A 16,571-nucleotide genomic window follows, 5' to 3' on the forward strand; every position below is an offset into this window, starting at 1 on the left:
CAATGCCTGGGCATGCTCCTGATGAGGTGGCGGATGGTCTCCTGAGGGATCTCCTCCCAGACCTGGACTAAAGCATCCGCCAACTCCTGGACAGTCTGTGGTGCAACGTGGCGTTGGTGGATGGAGCGAGACATGATGTCCCAGATGTGCTCAATTGGATTCAGGTCTGGGGAACGGCGGGCCAGTCCATAGCATCAATGCCTTCCTCTTGCAGGAACTGCTGACACACTCCAGCCACATGAGGTCTAGCATTGTCTTGCATTAGGAGGAACCCAGGGCCAACCGCACCAGCATATGGTGTCACAAGGGGTCTGAGGATCTCATCTCGGTACCAAATGGCAGTCAGGCTACCTCTGGCGAGCACATGGAGGGCTGTGCGGCCCCCCAAAGAAATGCCACCCCACACCATGACTGACCCACCGCCAAACCGGTCATGCTGGAGGATGTTGCAGGCAGCAGAACGTTCTCCACGGCGTCTCCAGACTCTGTCACGTCTGTCACATGTGCTCAGTGTGAACCTGCTTTCATCTGTGAAGAGCACAGGGCGCCAGTGGCGAATTTGCCAATCTTGGTGTACTCTGGCAAATGCCAAACGTCCTGCACGGTGTTGGGCTGTAAGCACAACCCCCACCTGTGGACGTCGGGCCCTCATACCACCCTCATGGAGTCTGTTTGACCGTTTGAGCAGACACATGCACATTTGTGGCCTGCTGGAGGTCATTTTGCAGGGCTCTGGCAGTGCTCCTCCTGCTCCTCCTTGCACAAAGGCGGAGGTAGCAGTCCTGCTGCTGGGTTGTTGCCCTCCTACGGCCTCCTCTACGTCTCCTGATCTGTCTCCTGGTAGCGCCTCCATGCTCTGGACACTACGCTGACAGACACAGCAAACCTTCTTGCCACATCTCGCATTGATGTGCCATCCTGGATGAGCTGCACTACCTGAGCCACTTGTGTGGGTTGTAGACTCCGTCTCATGCTACCACTAGAGTGAAAGCACCGCCAGTATTCAAAAGTGACCAAAACATCAGCCAGGAAGCATAGGAACTGAGAAGTGGTCTTTGGTCACCACCTGCAAAACCAGTCCTTTATTGGGGGTGTCTTGCTAATTGCCTATAATTTCCACCTGTTGTCTATTCCATTTGCACAACAGCATGTGAAATGTATTGTCAATCAGTGTTGCTTCCTAAGTGGACAGTTTGATTTCACAGAAGTGTGATTGACTTGGAGTTACATTGTGTTGTTTAAGTGTTCCCTTTATTTTTTTGAGCAGTGTATATATTTTATCCATTTTAGAATAAGGCTGTAACATAACAAGATGTGGAAAAAGTAAAGGGGTCTGAATACTTTCCGAAGGCACTATTTGTGATGTTGTATGGCCATGAGAGGGAGCCACCTGACAAGCCTACTGTATGTCAGGCTTTTTGACTCCTCCTGCACATCCTCTTTTTAACTTCATGCTGAATTTCTTTGTGTGTTTACTTGTGCAAAAAATATAAACTAAACCACACTCTGGTTACCAAATTTGTTGTGCAGTAACTTCATGTGAAATCATCTTAAGAGTTTTATCTCAATGGTAGAAATATTGATACATGAATGAAATGGATGAAGTTGAAAAAGTTAAGCAATGGCACCTTGAATTTGCACCTCAACTAAATCTAGGGGAAATAATAGGGTCACTGGATAGAAAGTATGACAGGGCACAGGGCAGTTCTGAAAAATAATAGCCTTTATTTTCTAACAGTGGTATTTGAAGGGGCCAATACCTGCTCTCATGGTTCTGAATATGGTGAATTAATAAAGTACACACAATAAAGATGGTCTGTTCGTCTGTGTGATGAAAGCATCAAAGAAACATCAACAAAACAACAAAAGGTAAAGATTAACGCACATTGTCTAAGCAAATATATATATATATATATATGAGCCTCATCACCTGGCTAACTGCTTTGACAGAGAGAGTTAGCTGGTGGACGAGACTATAAACAATATTTAATTTGCTGCGCACATTTCCCCACGCTCAATGCGCACACATTATGATCATGTAACCTAACCTATTATGTTATTGTGATATAACTAGATACTGTGTGAGGCCTCAACATTACCCTTCAGAACCCTGCTGTAAACATGGAAACACACAGACAAACCCACAAACAAGAAAGCTATATCACAAAGCAGGATCAAATGGGTCAGCCAGTAAACTTTCCTTTATACTCTGATAAAGAAAATGGACTGTAAATCATTCTTCTTCCTATTTAAAATGTAAAGATAGTCTTAAAATGGGCATGGTAGAACTGACTTCTCTCGCAACAATCTCTTGTTAAAGTGTAGCTTTTTAAAATGAACCAGATAATCAAGAGCCTATCTGTTAGTGACAGCTCCCCGGGCGCCAAATGTAGCAGCCCCCTGCACTTCCCCGATTCAGAGGGGTTGGGTTAAAAGCAGAAGTCAAGTTTCGTTTGGACCTTGTGTGCAATTGACGATAAAATGTATCTATTTATTTATTTGTATTATTTATCCTGCTATGTGATCCAGCCCTCTAGTAGACAACACTCACTGCCTCCCAGAAACACCATAGACTCATGTCATACAGGGCTATGTTCAGTAGGCATCAAGCAGTAGAAAACATTTTGAAACCTAAACCTAATGCAAGCCCTAATGAAAGGATTGCTTTTTTTATATAACTGAAAGAGATTCTTAATATTGTCTGGTTTGAGTGCCGTACCTGCATAAATAAGAAGCGAGAAATGGGTTGATAGCTCTATGGGAATCATTGTGTGTCCTAAATGGCACCCTATTTCTGATATAGTACACTACTATTGACCAGGGCCCTAGTCAAAAGTAGTGCACTATATACAGAATAGGGTGCCATTTCAGAAACACACACAGACTCAGATGAAGACACTGCTTTTGACAGCTGTGTTGAACTTGACACCATCCTCTTCATGTACAAATGGAGGAAAATAAAGCCATTTTAAATACAGGAAAGGGTTCTAGCAACCCACACATTCAATAGAATAGACATCTATGGAAATACAGTTATTTAAAAATACGTTTGAACATAGGATTGAAATCACATTCAATAACCAGGTCTGGGAATCCAGTGATTTATCATCAGGACTTCCTATAGATTCATATAACCATACAATTATATGTATTATAGGATCATATAGAGCCCCACAGTGGAGATGGTATAATACCCATTTAAAAGTCCTAGGGAGATTTACACAGTTATCAAAACGTCATGCCAGGTTAAGCCTACACGAAACACAGCCCTTATTTTAAGTGTTTCTAAAATCCCTTATGGGAAAAAGTAATGGTGGAGAAATGATTGGAACCATTTTCCTTTGACCGCTAGGTTTTATGGGTATTATGACTCATACTGTGGTACTCTATGCCTATAGCTATCGAATGGAACCTAATCTCTCCGACTCAACCTTGAAGTCCTACATAGCGCAGACACTATTGACGCTAGGGAAACCACATTTTGATTTCATCATGGGTCTTGTGATGTGGGGTTGGGGATGGAGGATTTTAAATACAACATTCTATCAAATAACATTTTGTGACAGTGACATAACAGCTCTCCCCTCACTTCTAACAGACTACATACAGAACAGAGGACATGACAGCGTAACAAGTGTTCAATGATACAAAGATGGAGTGAAAAAGAAACAGAGAGAGATGGGTAGAAAAAATAGATTAAATAAGTTAAAAGGGGCAGGATAAGCAAATACAAACTCCCTAGCCCTCTATCCCCTCTCTCTTTCTGTGATTGATTTAGAGGATAAACATGGACATCAAAAGGTTGTATCATCATTCTCATAAAGGAGACACTATTCTGAGAAGAATCCACCTGATTGGGCATGGAACCTGCCAGTCATTCCTAAACGGTTCCTTTCACTAGACAGTGTTCTAATCAGTGAGGGGGTGGTGGGCGGAGCTATGTGCTCTATTATAATAGTGACTTCCAGGCAGTATTAGTATTTGTGCACAGTTTCATTTATTTACAAGAGTGCATACTTATTTACACATGTAAAACACTGGCAGGCATAACAACAGCATACAGTTTGACTGTGGAGACATAAGGTTTGTCATAGAAGAGCAGAGGTCATTACCACTGTTGGGTTTCCTACCAAATTCTATCCAAAAGGAGGTCAAATAACATCTGGCTATAAACTATCGACCTAAAATCATAAATAACTGTTGGAAGGTAGCAGTGGTTTGTTAAATTAAATCAGGTGGTTGATTGTTTTTGCCATATTGAACGCTAAAATCTGAGCTATAATGAGAAAATCTGAAGCTAACTTAACACATATTCTAAACACACAAACAGTAGATAATATATTACAAAGTAATTTCCCCGGTTCGGCCCAGAGACCAAAACATAGACGATACAATATAATACAGCAAGCGGGAGGGTGGGGTCGAGTCACCTTTAACCCTTGATCTCTAACCCGAGAGTGACCCCAGAAATGAACGACGGCAGGCACTTGAATGTCGTGGTTTCCTGTTTGTTTGTTTGTGAAATAGTCCGGAGAGTTGATAGTCCTCACACAAGGTTGTGTGCTCTGGGAGGAAGTTGCCTCTAAATTCTGATCTAGGATAAGCTCACCCTACCCCTAGATCCTAATCTAAACCATTAGGGGAGGAAACTCATAACTGGCCTTAGATCTATGTCTACATGCCACTTCCTCCTCAACACAATTCCGTAAGAGAAGGAGGTGAGATTAGCAATGACTTCACCCTAGTTCCCTCAGGACTCCATCTCGTCTCCATCAAACGGCAGGGGCTCGAAGCTGCAAACCTCGTCATAGGTCAACCCTGAGAGAAAGAAAGATTGAGATCAGAAGTGGCCGGAGTAGACATCTACCTAGTTTAGTGTGAGTACCATGTTAAACATAAGTGATTTTATCATCCTCCCTCCACACATTGAGTCATTTCCCTCTCTCCACCCGTCACATACTTTTCCACTCCTCTATCTCCAGCTCACGGCTCTCAAAACTCTGGTCATATGGCTCAGACTCTGGCTCATCGTCTGGGTCGTGGTACTGGGAGAAGTAGGGGTGGGCCAGGGCCTCCGACGCTGTGATCCGCTTATCAGTGTCCAGAACCAACATCTTCTCTAACAGATCCACCGCTGGAAGAAAGAAAGACACACACACACAGAGACAAGAGACAAGAGACGAGAGACCGAGAGACCAGAGAGAGAGAGAGAGAGAGAGAGAGAGAGAGAGAGAGAGAGAACAGAGTGTCTGTTTAGACAGTGTGAGTGTGTATGTTTGTGAGACACTAGACAGACTACCCCATTATTACCTAGTGGGTTAGCGCCAATGAACACTTCAGCAAAGTTCCTCTTGGGCATCTGGGGAAGGGAGTTGATGTAGTTTCTGGCCTGTTAGAGAGACACACAGAGAACGGCTCAACACCCTAGTTCCCTCAGGACTCACACAGGTTACTTCAACACTTGAACTGCTTCTGAAATCAAGTGATACCACATGTCGGCAGTGAAGATAGACTTCTGTACACTTAGGGCCCGAATCCTAACTTGAGATCAGAATGTGTAAATCAGGGGTGTCAAACTCATTTTAGCTCAGGGGCCACATGGAGGAAAATCTATTCCCAAGTGGGCCGGACCGGAAAAATCATGGTATATATACCTTAAAAACAACAACTTCAGATTGTTTTCTTTGTTTTAATACGATCAACATACAACATAAAGCTGGAGCCTGAGGACAGTGTGTCCAAAATAGTACAAGCACAACATCACTATTAATCATAAAACACGTCAAGTTTATTTGAAAATTCTAAAGAAAAAGAACACACAAACACACAATGCCTCAGTGATTAACAGAACTGTTTCACAGATCACAGAACTATATCAGGGTGTCATTTCTCAGGCAGAAATGTAGATACAAATAATGAAATCCTGTTCCCCAAACAAGTGCAAGAACGACAGAGTCAAGAATAGGTTAAATATACAAATAAAATAAAATCAATTAAAAACAATAGCACATCAACATAAAAACATATAAACATAAATCTGAAAGCGTTGCTCAAACTCCCGTAACAGTCCCGTTATTTTATCTTTGAACCGCTTCATGTCTGCCACATGTTGGGTCGCGCACACATTTTTCAGACAGGGGAAGTGAGCTGCATCACCACCGGCAAGTTGCGTCTCCCACAATGACAGCTTCAACTTGAAAGAACGTATGCTGTCATAATACTGCGTGACAACTTTGTTGTGCCCTTGCAGCTGTTTGTTCAAGTTATTCAGGTGCTCTGTAACATCCACCATAAATGCAAGGTCCTGCATCCATTCTGCGGAATTAAATTCTAACACTGGTTTGCCCTTTTCTTCCATGAACTGTTCAATTTCTTCTCGTAAATCAAAGAAACGCCTCAGCACCTCGGCTTAACCATCTTACCTCAGTGTGGTATGGCAGGCCATAGATGTGGTCTTTCTCTCTGAGAAGGCTGTCAAACTGACGGTGATTCAGGCTTCTGGATCGGATGAAATTAACAGTTTGGATGACCACCTTCATGACGTTATCCATCTTTAATGACTTGCAACACAAAGCCTCCTGGTGCAAAATACAGTGAAAAGTCAAAAAATCACGTCCTCCATTTGCAGATTGCACTTTCTCTCTGAACTTTCTCACAACGCCTGCTTTTTTCCCGATCATTGAGGGCGCACCATCTGTAGCCAGGCTGACAGCGCGGGACCAGTCCACTCCGACCCTGTCCAGCGCGCCGACGAGTGCGGTAAAAATATCAGCTGCTGTCGTTGTATCTGTCATCGGCACCAACTCCACGAACTCCTCGGTGACGGTCAATGTGTCATCAACTCCGCGGATGAAAATGGCCAGTTGTGCAACATCTGTAATGTCCGTGCTTTCATCAATTGCAACCGAAAACGCAATAAATTACTTTACTTTTTGCTTCAACTGGCTGTCCAAATCCACTGAAAGATCGGAAATCCTGTCTGCAACTGTGTTTCTTGTCAGGCTGATATTTGCAAAAGCCTGCCGCTTTTCAGGGCACACAATCTCCGCTGCCTTCATCATGCATGTTTTTACAAATTCACCCTCACTAAATGGTTTTGAAGCCACTGCGATTTCATTAGCAATGAGGTAGCTAGCTTTCACTGCAGCGTCACTGATGTCTCGGCTGTGAGTAAACACAGACTGCTGTTTTTTCAGACCCGCCAACAGTTCATTCACCTTCTCTCATCTCCGCTGTCCTTGAAAGTTGTCATATTTGTCGGCATGAAGACTCACATAGTGGCGACGAAGGTTATATTCTTTCAGCACTGCAACATACTGCAACATGCTCTGAACACACCAAACATACAGCTTTCCCATTCAATTCCGTGAATAAATAGGATGACCATTTTTCTTGGAACACTGCGTCCACTTTTCTCTTTTTTGACAGAGACATATTGGGGCAATGAGGGTGCCAAAGCACATAATGTTAAAAGTAGAAGCCGTAATAAATATCGCGGGCAAAACAAAGTAGCTCATTGGCTGCACGTGCTTGACCTACTTGCTCTGTCCCGGTATAAACAGTTTGCTTGCTTAACACAATTGCTAATGCGCCATCCAGTGGACGCAATTGGAACAGCAGTTTATTTTATTGAAAAATTGCAGCGCATTTTTATACTTTACAAAATTATATATATATATATATATATATATATATATATATATATATATATATATATATTTTTTTTATCATCTCGCGGGCGGATTAAACCCGTTTGCGGGCCTGATCCGAACCGCGGACCGGACGTTTGACACCCCTGGTGTAAATCATGCATTGATGCAAATGGGAGACTGAGTTACGTGCCCTGTGGCCGTATGTATCAAGCGTCTCAGTGTAGGAGTGCCGATTTAGGATCAGTTTAGCCTTTTACATCACAATGAATAGTATCCTAGATCAGCACACCTACTCTGAGACGCTTGATTAATGGCCCCAGATCTCAAGATAGGAATCCCATAGAGCACATCTAAAGGGTTATGAAGAATACTGCAGTCTGGAGCTGTAGTTTGGAAGAGAACCACTGTACACAACAACCAAACACATCATCATATAACATCAGAACACTTCAGATCACAGAGGGGCAAGGCCAGAAAAAGTAGTCAGGAATTAGGGATTGCAAAGCACTCTGGGAAGTCGTGAGATTACGTCAGAGATACGTGTCAGACAAAAAGCAGTCGGGTGCAGAGAGTAGGGGAGGGTTGGAAGAGCTCTGTAGGGCCTAACAAAAGGCTGGGGGCATCATAGAGATCCTATTAAATTACTAGAGGGGCTATGTCATGAACCCAAAAAATTCCAGGATTGGGTAAAAATGGCATCCATATTGGTCAGGGAGAAATCCAAACCAGTCTAATCAGAAATGAATGGCAGTAGAGAAAGTATTCAGACCCCTTGACTTTTTCCACATTTTGATACAATGATACAATTCTAAAATGGATTAAATAAAACAATTTCCTCAGCAATCTACACATAATACCCCATAGTTTCAAAGCGAAAACAGGTTTTTGGAAATGTTGGGACATTTATAAATATAATTATTTATATAAGTATTCAGACCCTTTGCTATGAGACACGAAATTGAGCTCAGGTGCATCCTGTTTCCATTGATCATCCTTGAGATGTTTCTACAACTTGATTGGAGTCCACCTGTGGTAAATTAAATTGATTGGACATGATTTGGAAAGGCACACACCTGTCTATATAAAGGTCCCACAGTTGACAGTACGTCAGAGCAAAAACCAAGCCACGAGGTCGAAGGAATTGTCCGTATAGCTCCGAGACAGGATTGTGTCGAGGCACAGATCTGGGGAAGGGTCCCAAAACATTTCTGCAGCATTGAAGGTCCCCAAGAACACAGTGGCCGCCATCATTCTTAACTGGAAGAAGTTTGGAACCACCAAGACTCTTTCTAGAGCTGGCCACCCAGCCAAACTGAGCAATCCGGGGAGAAGGGTCTTGGTCAGGGAGGTGACCAAGAACCCGATGGTCACTCTGACAGAGCTCTTGAGTTCCTCTGTGGAGATGGGAGACCCTTACAGAAGGACAACCATCTCTGCAGCACTCCACCAATCAGGCCATTATGGTAGAGTGGCCAGATGGAAGCCACTCCTCAGTAAAAGGCACATGACAGCCCGCTTGGAGGTTGCCAAAAGGCACCTAAAGACTCTCAGACAATGAGAAACAAGATTCTCTGCTCTGATGAAACCAAGATTGAACTCTTTGGCCTGAATGCCAAGCGTCACATCTGGAGGAAACCTGGCACCATCCCTACGGCGAAGCATGGTGGTGGCAGCATCATGCTGTGGGGATGTTTTTCAGTGGCAGGGACTGGGAGACTTGTCAGGATCGAGGCAAAGATTAATGGAGCAAAGTACAGAGAGATCCTTGATGAAAACCTGCTCCAGAGTGCTCAGGACCTGAGACTGAGGTGAAGGTTCACCTTCCAACAGGACAACGACCCTAAGCACACAGCCAAGACAACACAGGAGTGGCTTCGGGACAAGTCTCTGAATGTCCTTGAGTGGCCCAGCCAGAGCCCGAACTTGAACCCGATCGAACATCTCTGGAGAGACCTGAAAATAGCTGTACAGCAACGCTCCCCATCCAACCTGACAGAGCTTGAGAGGATCTGCAGAGAAGAATGGGAGAAACTCCCCAAATACAGGTGTGCCAAGCTCGTAGCGTCATACCCAAGAAAGCTGCAATCGCTGCCAAAGGTGCTTCAACAAAGTACTGAGTAAAGGGACTGAATACTTGTGTAAATGTGATATTTAAGTTTTTTTTATTTTGTGTAGATTGGGGTATTGTGTGTAGATTGATGAGGGAAACATTTTCAATTTTAGAATAAGGCTGTAACGTAACAAAATGTGGAAAAAGTCAAGGGGTCTGAATACTTTCCAAAGGCACTGTATATCAGAAATGGTGTAATAGAATAGTCAACCTAAAATATTGTAATAGAATTATAAATACAGTTTATACAGGTTTTATACACATTTTCTGTATAAATAGCCTCTAAAATATATGTCAACCGACCATAAACGTCTAGATTTTTGTTTTCCTGGAAAGCTGTGAGTGCTACTATATGATACAATATCAGTACTTTATAACATGGGGGACCCTGGGAAGGACATATCATAGTGTCTCACCTCATGGCTGGGCATCCGGCTAATGACAGAGGCCGGGGGCGTTCCTGTCAGCCTCATGATCTGCTGCAGCTGGTTAATATCTACAGCAGCCTAGGGTCAAGGGTCATAGGTCATACTGTCACACAGGTGAGAGGGTCACAGGGATGTCAAAGTGTCCCTTTTGTTGCGTGGGGGAAGGGGGGAGGGGGGGTAGACGAGAAGATATGGGAATGAGATGGAAGTAGGGAGGGGGGAGGTAGGGAGAGAATGGAGAAAGGCGGTGTCAGAGGAAGGCTCTAGTCATAGACTGTTCTCTCTGCTACCGCACGGCAAGCGGTACCGGAGCGCCAAGTCTTCTTCTACCCCCAAGCCATAAGACTCCTGAACAGCTAATACCGGACTATTTGCATCCCCCCCCACCCCACCCCACCCTTTTACGCTGCTGCTACTCTCTGTTTATTATCTATGCAGTCACTTTCACTCTACCCACGTGTACATATTACCTCAATTACCTGTGCCCACGCACATTGACTCTGTACCGGTACCCCCTGTATATAGCCTCATTACTGTTATTTTATTTTACTGCTGCTCTTTAATGATTTTTTTATTTTTTATTTTTTACTTAACACTTATTTTTCTTAAAACTGCATTGTTGGTTAAGGGCTTGTAAGTAAGCATTTCACTGTAAGGTCTACACCTGTTGTATTCGGCGGATGTGGCAAATAAAATTTGATTCGATTTTTTAAAAGCTGACATGCTGTATGAGGTATTATTGAATAGAGACATAACAACATGCTTTTAGAACACAGCCAGCAGAGGAACGAGTGTCAGAAGAACCGAGCGACTCTAGACGAGAGGGCAGCTCAACTCAATGACAACTAAGTCAAGGTTCTCTTGGCTTCTGTAGGGAGCAGCCCATGAAGCCCATGTATCTGGGAGATGGAAGTACACAGGAAGCTGTGGTGTTGAGTTACAGTGGCCATATAATGGTAGGACTGGAAGCGAGTATAGTAGTAATAGCTCAATAAAGAGGTTGTCATTGAAAAACAGCGGCACAACCCAAAACGCGGGCAGGCAGACAGGCGTGGAACAGAACATGGTGGAACAAGATGTAGTCCTCTGTAGCTCCATTGGTAGAGCATGGCGCTTGTAACGCCAGGGTAGTGGGTTCGATCCCCGGGACCACCCATACGTAAAAATGTATGCACACGACTGTAAGTCGCTTTGGATGAAAGCGTCTGCTAAATGGCATATTATTATTATAAGATGGAACACTCACAGACTGAGGGGATTTTCATCAAGAGCTCAGGTTCCGGGGTTCCCATGAGGAGCATTACAAGCTTCAACTGATCAATGTCTATACCACACCAACATAAAGGGAAAACTGAGGGATGTGATGGAAGGAGGGTGAGAAGGAAGGGATGGGAGGGTAAGGAGAAGTAGGAGGAGGGTTACATCTATGAGAACCTCAGATGTATACTACATGGTTTGCCCATGCAGGCAGTTAGTTATTTAGCTAAGTGCACACTTCAACTGGGTGTAGGGGATAGGGGTCAATATGGAATTGGGCCATGACAACAAGTGCTACACTTTTCTATGTCACCATGACGGCAGTGAAAGGATACGGTCGGTGCCGGGGAATAACGTCCTTCCGGTTAGCAGCTCCGCCATTATGCAGCCCACCGACCAGATGTCAACTACAAAAACAACACTGTTAGTGTCCAACTGGAACTACACATCCGCAAATCCATTTTGTATAAACATTTACACACGCAAAATGATTTATTTATTAACTCCTGGCCTATAGAATATACGGTATTTTACTTCTAGGTCGTACCTGTCATATTGCAGTGATAGAGTAATATACAGCGCATTCGGAAAGTATTCAGACCCCTTCACTTTTTCAACATTGTGTTAGGTTACAGCCTTCTTCTAAAATTGATTAAATTGTTTTTTCCCCTCATCAATATACACACACACAATACCCCATAATGACAAAGCAATAACAGAAATATGACATTCACATAAGTATTCAGACACTTTACTCAGTACTTAGTTGAAGCAGCTTTAGCAGCGATTACAGCTTCGAGTCTTCTTGTCTGGCCACTCTACCATAAAGGCCCGATTAGTGGAGGGCTGCAGAGATGGTTGTCCTTCTGGAAGTTTCTCCCATCTCCACAGAGGAACTCTGGAGCTCTGTCAGAGTGACCATCGGGTTCTTGGTCACCTCCTTGACCAAGGCCCTTCTCCCCCGATTGCGCAGTTTGGCCGGGTGGCCAGCTCTAGGAAGAGTCTTGGTGGTTCCAAACTTCTTCCATTTAAGAATAATTGAGGCCACTGTGTTCTTGGGGACCTTCAATGCTGCATAAACTTTTTGGTACCCTTCCCCAGATCTGTGCCTCCACACAATCCTGTCTTGGAGCTATACAGACAATTCCTTCGACCTCATGGCTTGGTTTTTGCTCTGACATGCACTGTCAACTGTGGGACCTTATATAGACAGGTGTGTGCCTTTCCAAATCATGTCCAATCAATTGAATTTACCACAGGTGGACTCCAATCAAGTTGTAGAAACCTTTCAAGGATAATCAATGGAAACAGGATGCACCTGAGCTCAATTTTGTGTCTCATAGCAAAGGGTCAGAATACTTATGTAAATAAGGTATTTCTGTTTAACTATACATTTGCACACACAAAAAAATTACTGTTTTCACTTTGTCATTATGGGGTATTGTGTGTAGATTGATGAACATTTAATCAATTTTAGAATAAGGCTGTAACGTAACAAAATGTGGAAATAGTGAAGGGGTCTGAATACTTTCCTAATGTACTGTATTATAGTATATTATTACCTGTCATGTTGTAGTGCATCCAGTTAAGCATGATCTCTGGGGCGCGGTACCACCTGGTCGCTACATAACCCGTCATCTCATCATCAGTGTGTCTCGCCAAACCAAAGTCCAGGATCTGACAGACAGATGGATAGAGAGAGAGGGAGAAAGCAAGTGTGTGTGTGTGTGCACATGTGTGTGCACGAGAGAAAGAGAGAGAGAGAGAGAGAGATGGTTGTGTGTATGTATCAAAGGTGTGGACTCGAGTCTGACTCGAGTTACACATTTCATAACTTCAGACTCGAGTTGATAGAAAATAAAATGACTTGACTTGGAGCCTCGACTTGAGAGTGATGATTAAATTATCTGGCCAGGTTTTGTAACGTTTTGTCACTCATTTTGTGGCACAGAGTCTCAGTGGATTACTCTCCATGCAGCCAGAGTCAGCATTAAAAAATAATGTGCAACAGATTAGTTAGTGAAACACACACACTTGGCCCTCTGATTGGACCAGCAAACTGTCAATCAACACAGGTTGGGTGAGCTAGCGAACAGATTGCTATCACTGGCAAACGTGTGGCAAGCTGGCATTTGCCCAAGCAATTTCAATCAGGTGGAGCAGTGAAATTTTGAAAGTATTGACACAAAAGCGTTAAAAAGAGTCATGATTTGTTAACTCACGCACTGCTCTCCACTGTCCTCCGGTATTTTATTTATTTAGCAAACGTGTTAACACATCACTCCCGTCAGACAAGCGAGAACTTTCACAGAAATGTTGCAGCAGCCTACACCTAAACATTTTCGATCTGACATGCTGTATGGGAAGAAGACGAGAACATTTTTCAGTCTGATCAACTAGACTACTGATAACCAAATGCGCCCTGTCCCCTCTGGCCAGTTTAACGAAGTGGTAACGTTATGTAGCCTATTTATGTGTTAGATTAGGAGACAATTTGAATGTAGGCTAATCACATTTGGTTTATGCTATATTCAAACTTGGGAAGGCTACCTTGATCTTTTCAATCCAAAATTATTAACTGAAATTAATCAAAACAACACAATACGGACGGCAGACTGTGTGAGCTACTTTTCAATTACAGTTGCATGATGCAAATCTGCATAAAGCAAGCTCAGCCCTGTGAGTTATATTGTCCAATTGCAGTTTTTGTCTCTGTGTCTGTGTAAATGAAGCCTCCCTGTTAGTCTAGTTTAAAAATATAATTCATATGAACAAGTACAAGGTTTCTGCAATTTGAGAGGGTTTTCATCCTCCCTAGGTCGAGGAGTGTTACCAGAAGTACAACAAAAAAACATTTGACCTGATTAGAAAATCTCTAGGCCCATCATAGCCCATTTAAAACCGTTTCACAACTGATTAATCACTGTCATACCCTATAGGGTCTGGATTTATACCTGGTTAGTTTACCAGATTAGGAAAAACTCTGGGCCCAAGCAAACATTTTTTTGCCCCACCACTCTGGGTCCTGTGGTGCCACCTCGGGCTGATTTGCTGTACAGCTATGGGATCGGGTGCAGTGCAAATGTCAAATTGTAGGGAGAGAGGATTGCCATAAATAAATATGCAGCTCCAAAAATGTTAACTGTTTACTTTGCAAGCACACCAGCAATGGGGCATCAAGCAACAATTACTAGCATAGGCCTACTGGTCTTTTGGTATGAAATTGCTTGAAATGTATAATTTACTTATGAAGCTTGCATTTGGAATTTGTTGTTAAAATTAATAAGGACAATCAAAATATGTTGTAGACAAAATAATGAAAAGAGCTGTCTGGTAGTCTCAATAAATAGACAAAGACTTGTTGTTGAACAGATTTTTTTACTAGACTTGTGACTCGACTTGCTCTTAGAATGTACGGCTTGGGCTTGACTCGAGACTCGACCCGTTCTACTTGGGACTCAACTTGAGACTCTGACCATTCTTGTGACACGAATAATAGTGACTTCGTCCCATCTCTGGTGTTTACAGTGCCTTTAGAAAGTGACTTATTCTACATTTTGTTGTGTTATAGCCTGAATTCAAAATTGATTACATTGATATATTTTCACACAATACCCAATAATGACAAAGTGAAAACATATTTATATATATTTTTCAAATGTATTGAAAAATGAAATACAGAAATCTCATTTACATAACTATTCACACCCGAGTCAATACTTTGTAGAAGCACCTTTGGCAGCGATTACAGCTGTGAGTCTTTCTGGGTAAGTCTCTAAGAGCTTTACACACCTGGATTATGCAATATTTGCACATTATTATTTTCAAAATTCTTCAAGCTCTGTCAAATTGGTTGTTGATCATTGCTAGACAACCATTTTCAGGGCTTCCCATAGATTTTCTAGTAGATTTAAGTCAAAACTGTAACAGCCACTCAGGAACATTCCATATCTTCTTGGTAAGCAACTCCAGTGTAGATTTGGCCTTGTGTTTTAGGTTATTATCCTGCTGAAAGGAGAATTAATCTCCCAGTATCTGGTGGAATACAGACAACCAGGTTTTCCTCTAGGATTTTGCCTGTGATTAGCTCCATTCTGTTTCTTTCTTATCCTGAAAAACTCCCCAGTCCTTAACGATTACAAGCATACTCATAACATGATGCAGGAACCACTACGCTTGAAAATATGGAGAGTGGTACTCAGTAATGTGTTGTATTGGATTTGCCCCAAACATAATACTTTGTATTCAGGAGAAAAAGTGAATTGCTTTACCACATTTTTTAAAATTATTACTTTAGTGCCTTGTTGCAAACAGGATGCATGTCGTGGAATATTTTTATTCTGTACAGGCTTCATTATTTTCACTCTCTCAATTAGGTTAGTATTGTGGATTAACTACAATGTTGTTGATCCATCCTCAGTTTTCTCCTATCACAGCCATTAAACTCTGTAACTGTTTTAAAGTCACCATTGGCCTCATGGTGAAATCCCTGAGCGGTTTCCTATCTCTTCGGCAACTGAGTTAGGAAGGACGCCTGTATCTTTGTAGTGACTGGGTGTATTGATACACCATTCAAAGCGTAATTAATAACTTCACCATGCTCAAAGGGATATTCAATGTTAGCATTTTTTTTACCCATCAACCAATAGGTGCTCTTATTTGAAAGGCATTGGAAAACCTCCCTGGTCTTTGAGGTTGAATCTGTGTTTGAAATTCACTGCTTGACTGAGGGACCTTACAGATAATTGTACAGTTGAAGTCGGCAGTTTACATACACTTAGGTTGGAGTCATTAAAACTTGTTTTTCAACCACTCCACAAATTTCTTGTTAACAAACTATAGTTTTGGCAAGTTACTAGGACATCTACTTTGTGCATGACACAAGTCATTTTTCCAACAATTGTTTACAGACAGATTATTTCACTTATAATTCACTGTGTCACAATTCCAATGGGTCAGAAGTTTACATACACCAAGTTGACTGTGCCTTTAAACAGCATGGAAAATTCCAGAAAATGATGTAATGGCTTTAGAAGCTTCTGATAGGATAATTGACATCATTTGAGTCAATTGGAAGTGTACCTTTGGATGTATTTCAAGGCCTACCTTCAAACTCAGTGCCTC

At 42.6% G+C, this 16,571-nt stretch overlaps 1 protein-coding gene across 1 annotated transcript in view; it reads right to left on the reverse strand.

Moving 5' to 3' along the window:
• Window positions 1-1,705: 1,705 nt before the first annotated feature.
• LOC121578329 (mitogen-activated protein kinase 14A) overlaps window positions 1,706-16,571 on the reverse strand; it is a 60,677-nt gene continuing 45,811 nt past the window's right edge. Inside the window, exons 7-12 of the mRNA XM_041892640.2 lie at window positions 13,010-13,124; window positions 11,783-11,854; window positions 10,179-10,258; window positions 5,311-5,389; window positions 4,961-5,134; window positions 1,706-4,818 (exon numbers count right to left, since the gene is read on the reverse strand). Coding sequence (XP_041748574.1) covers window positions 4,751-4,818; window positions 4,961-5,134; window positions 5,311-5,389; window positions 10,179-10,258; window positions 11,783-11,854; window positions 13,010-13,124 — 588 coding nt within the window. The 3' untranslated portion in view covers window positions 1,706-4,750. The remainder of the gene's footprint in view (window positions 4,819-4,960; window positions 5,135-5,310; window positions 5,390-10,178; window positions 10,259-11,782; window positions 11,855-13,009; window positions 13,125-16,571) is intronic.

This window comes from Coregonus clupeaformis, chromosome 12, assembly GCF_020615455.1.
Source record: "Coregonus clupeaformis isolate EN_2021a chromosome 12, ASM2061545v1, whole genome shotgun sequence".
NCBI lineage: Eukaryota > Metazoa > Chordata > Actinopteri > Salmoniformes > Salmonidae > Coregonus > Coregonus clupeaformis.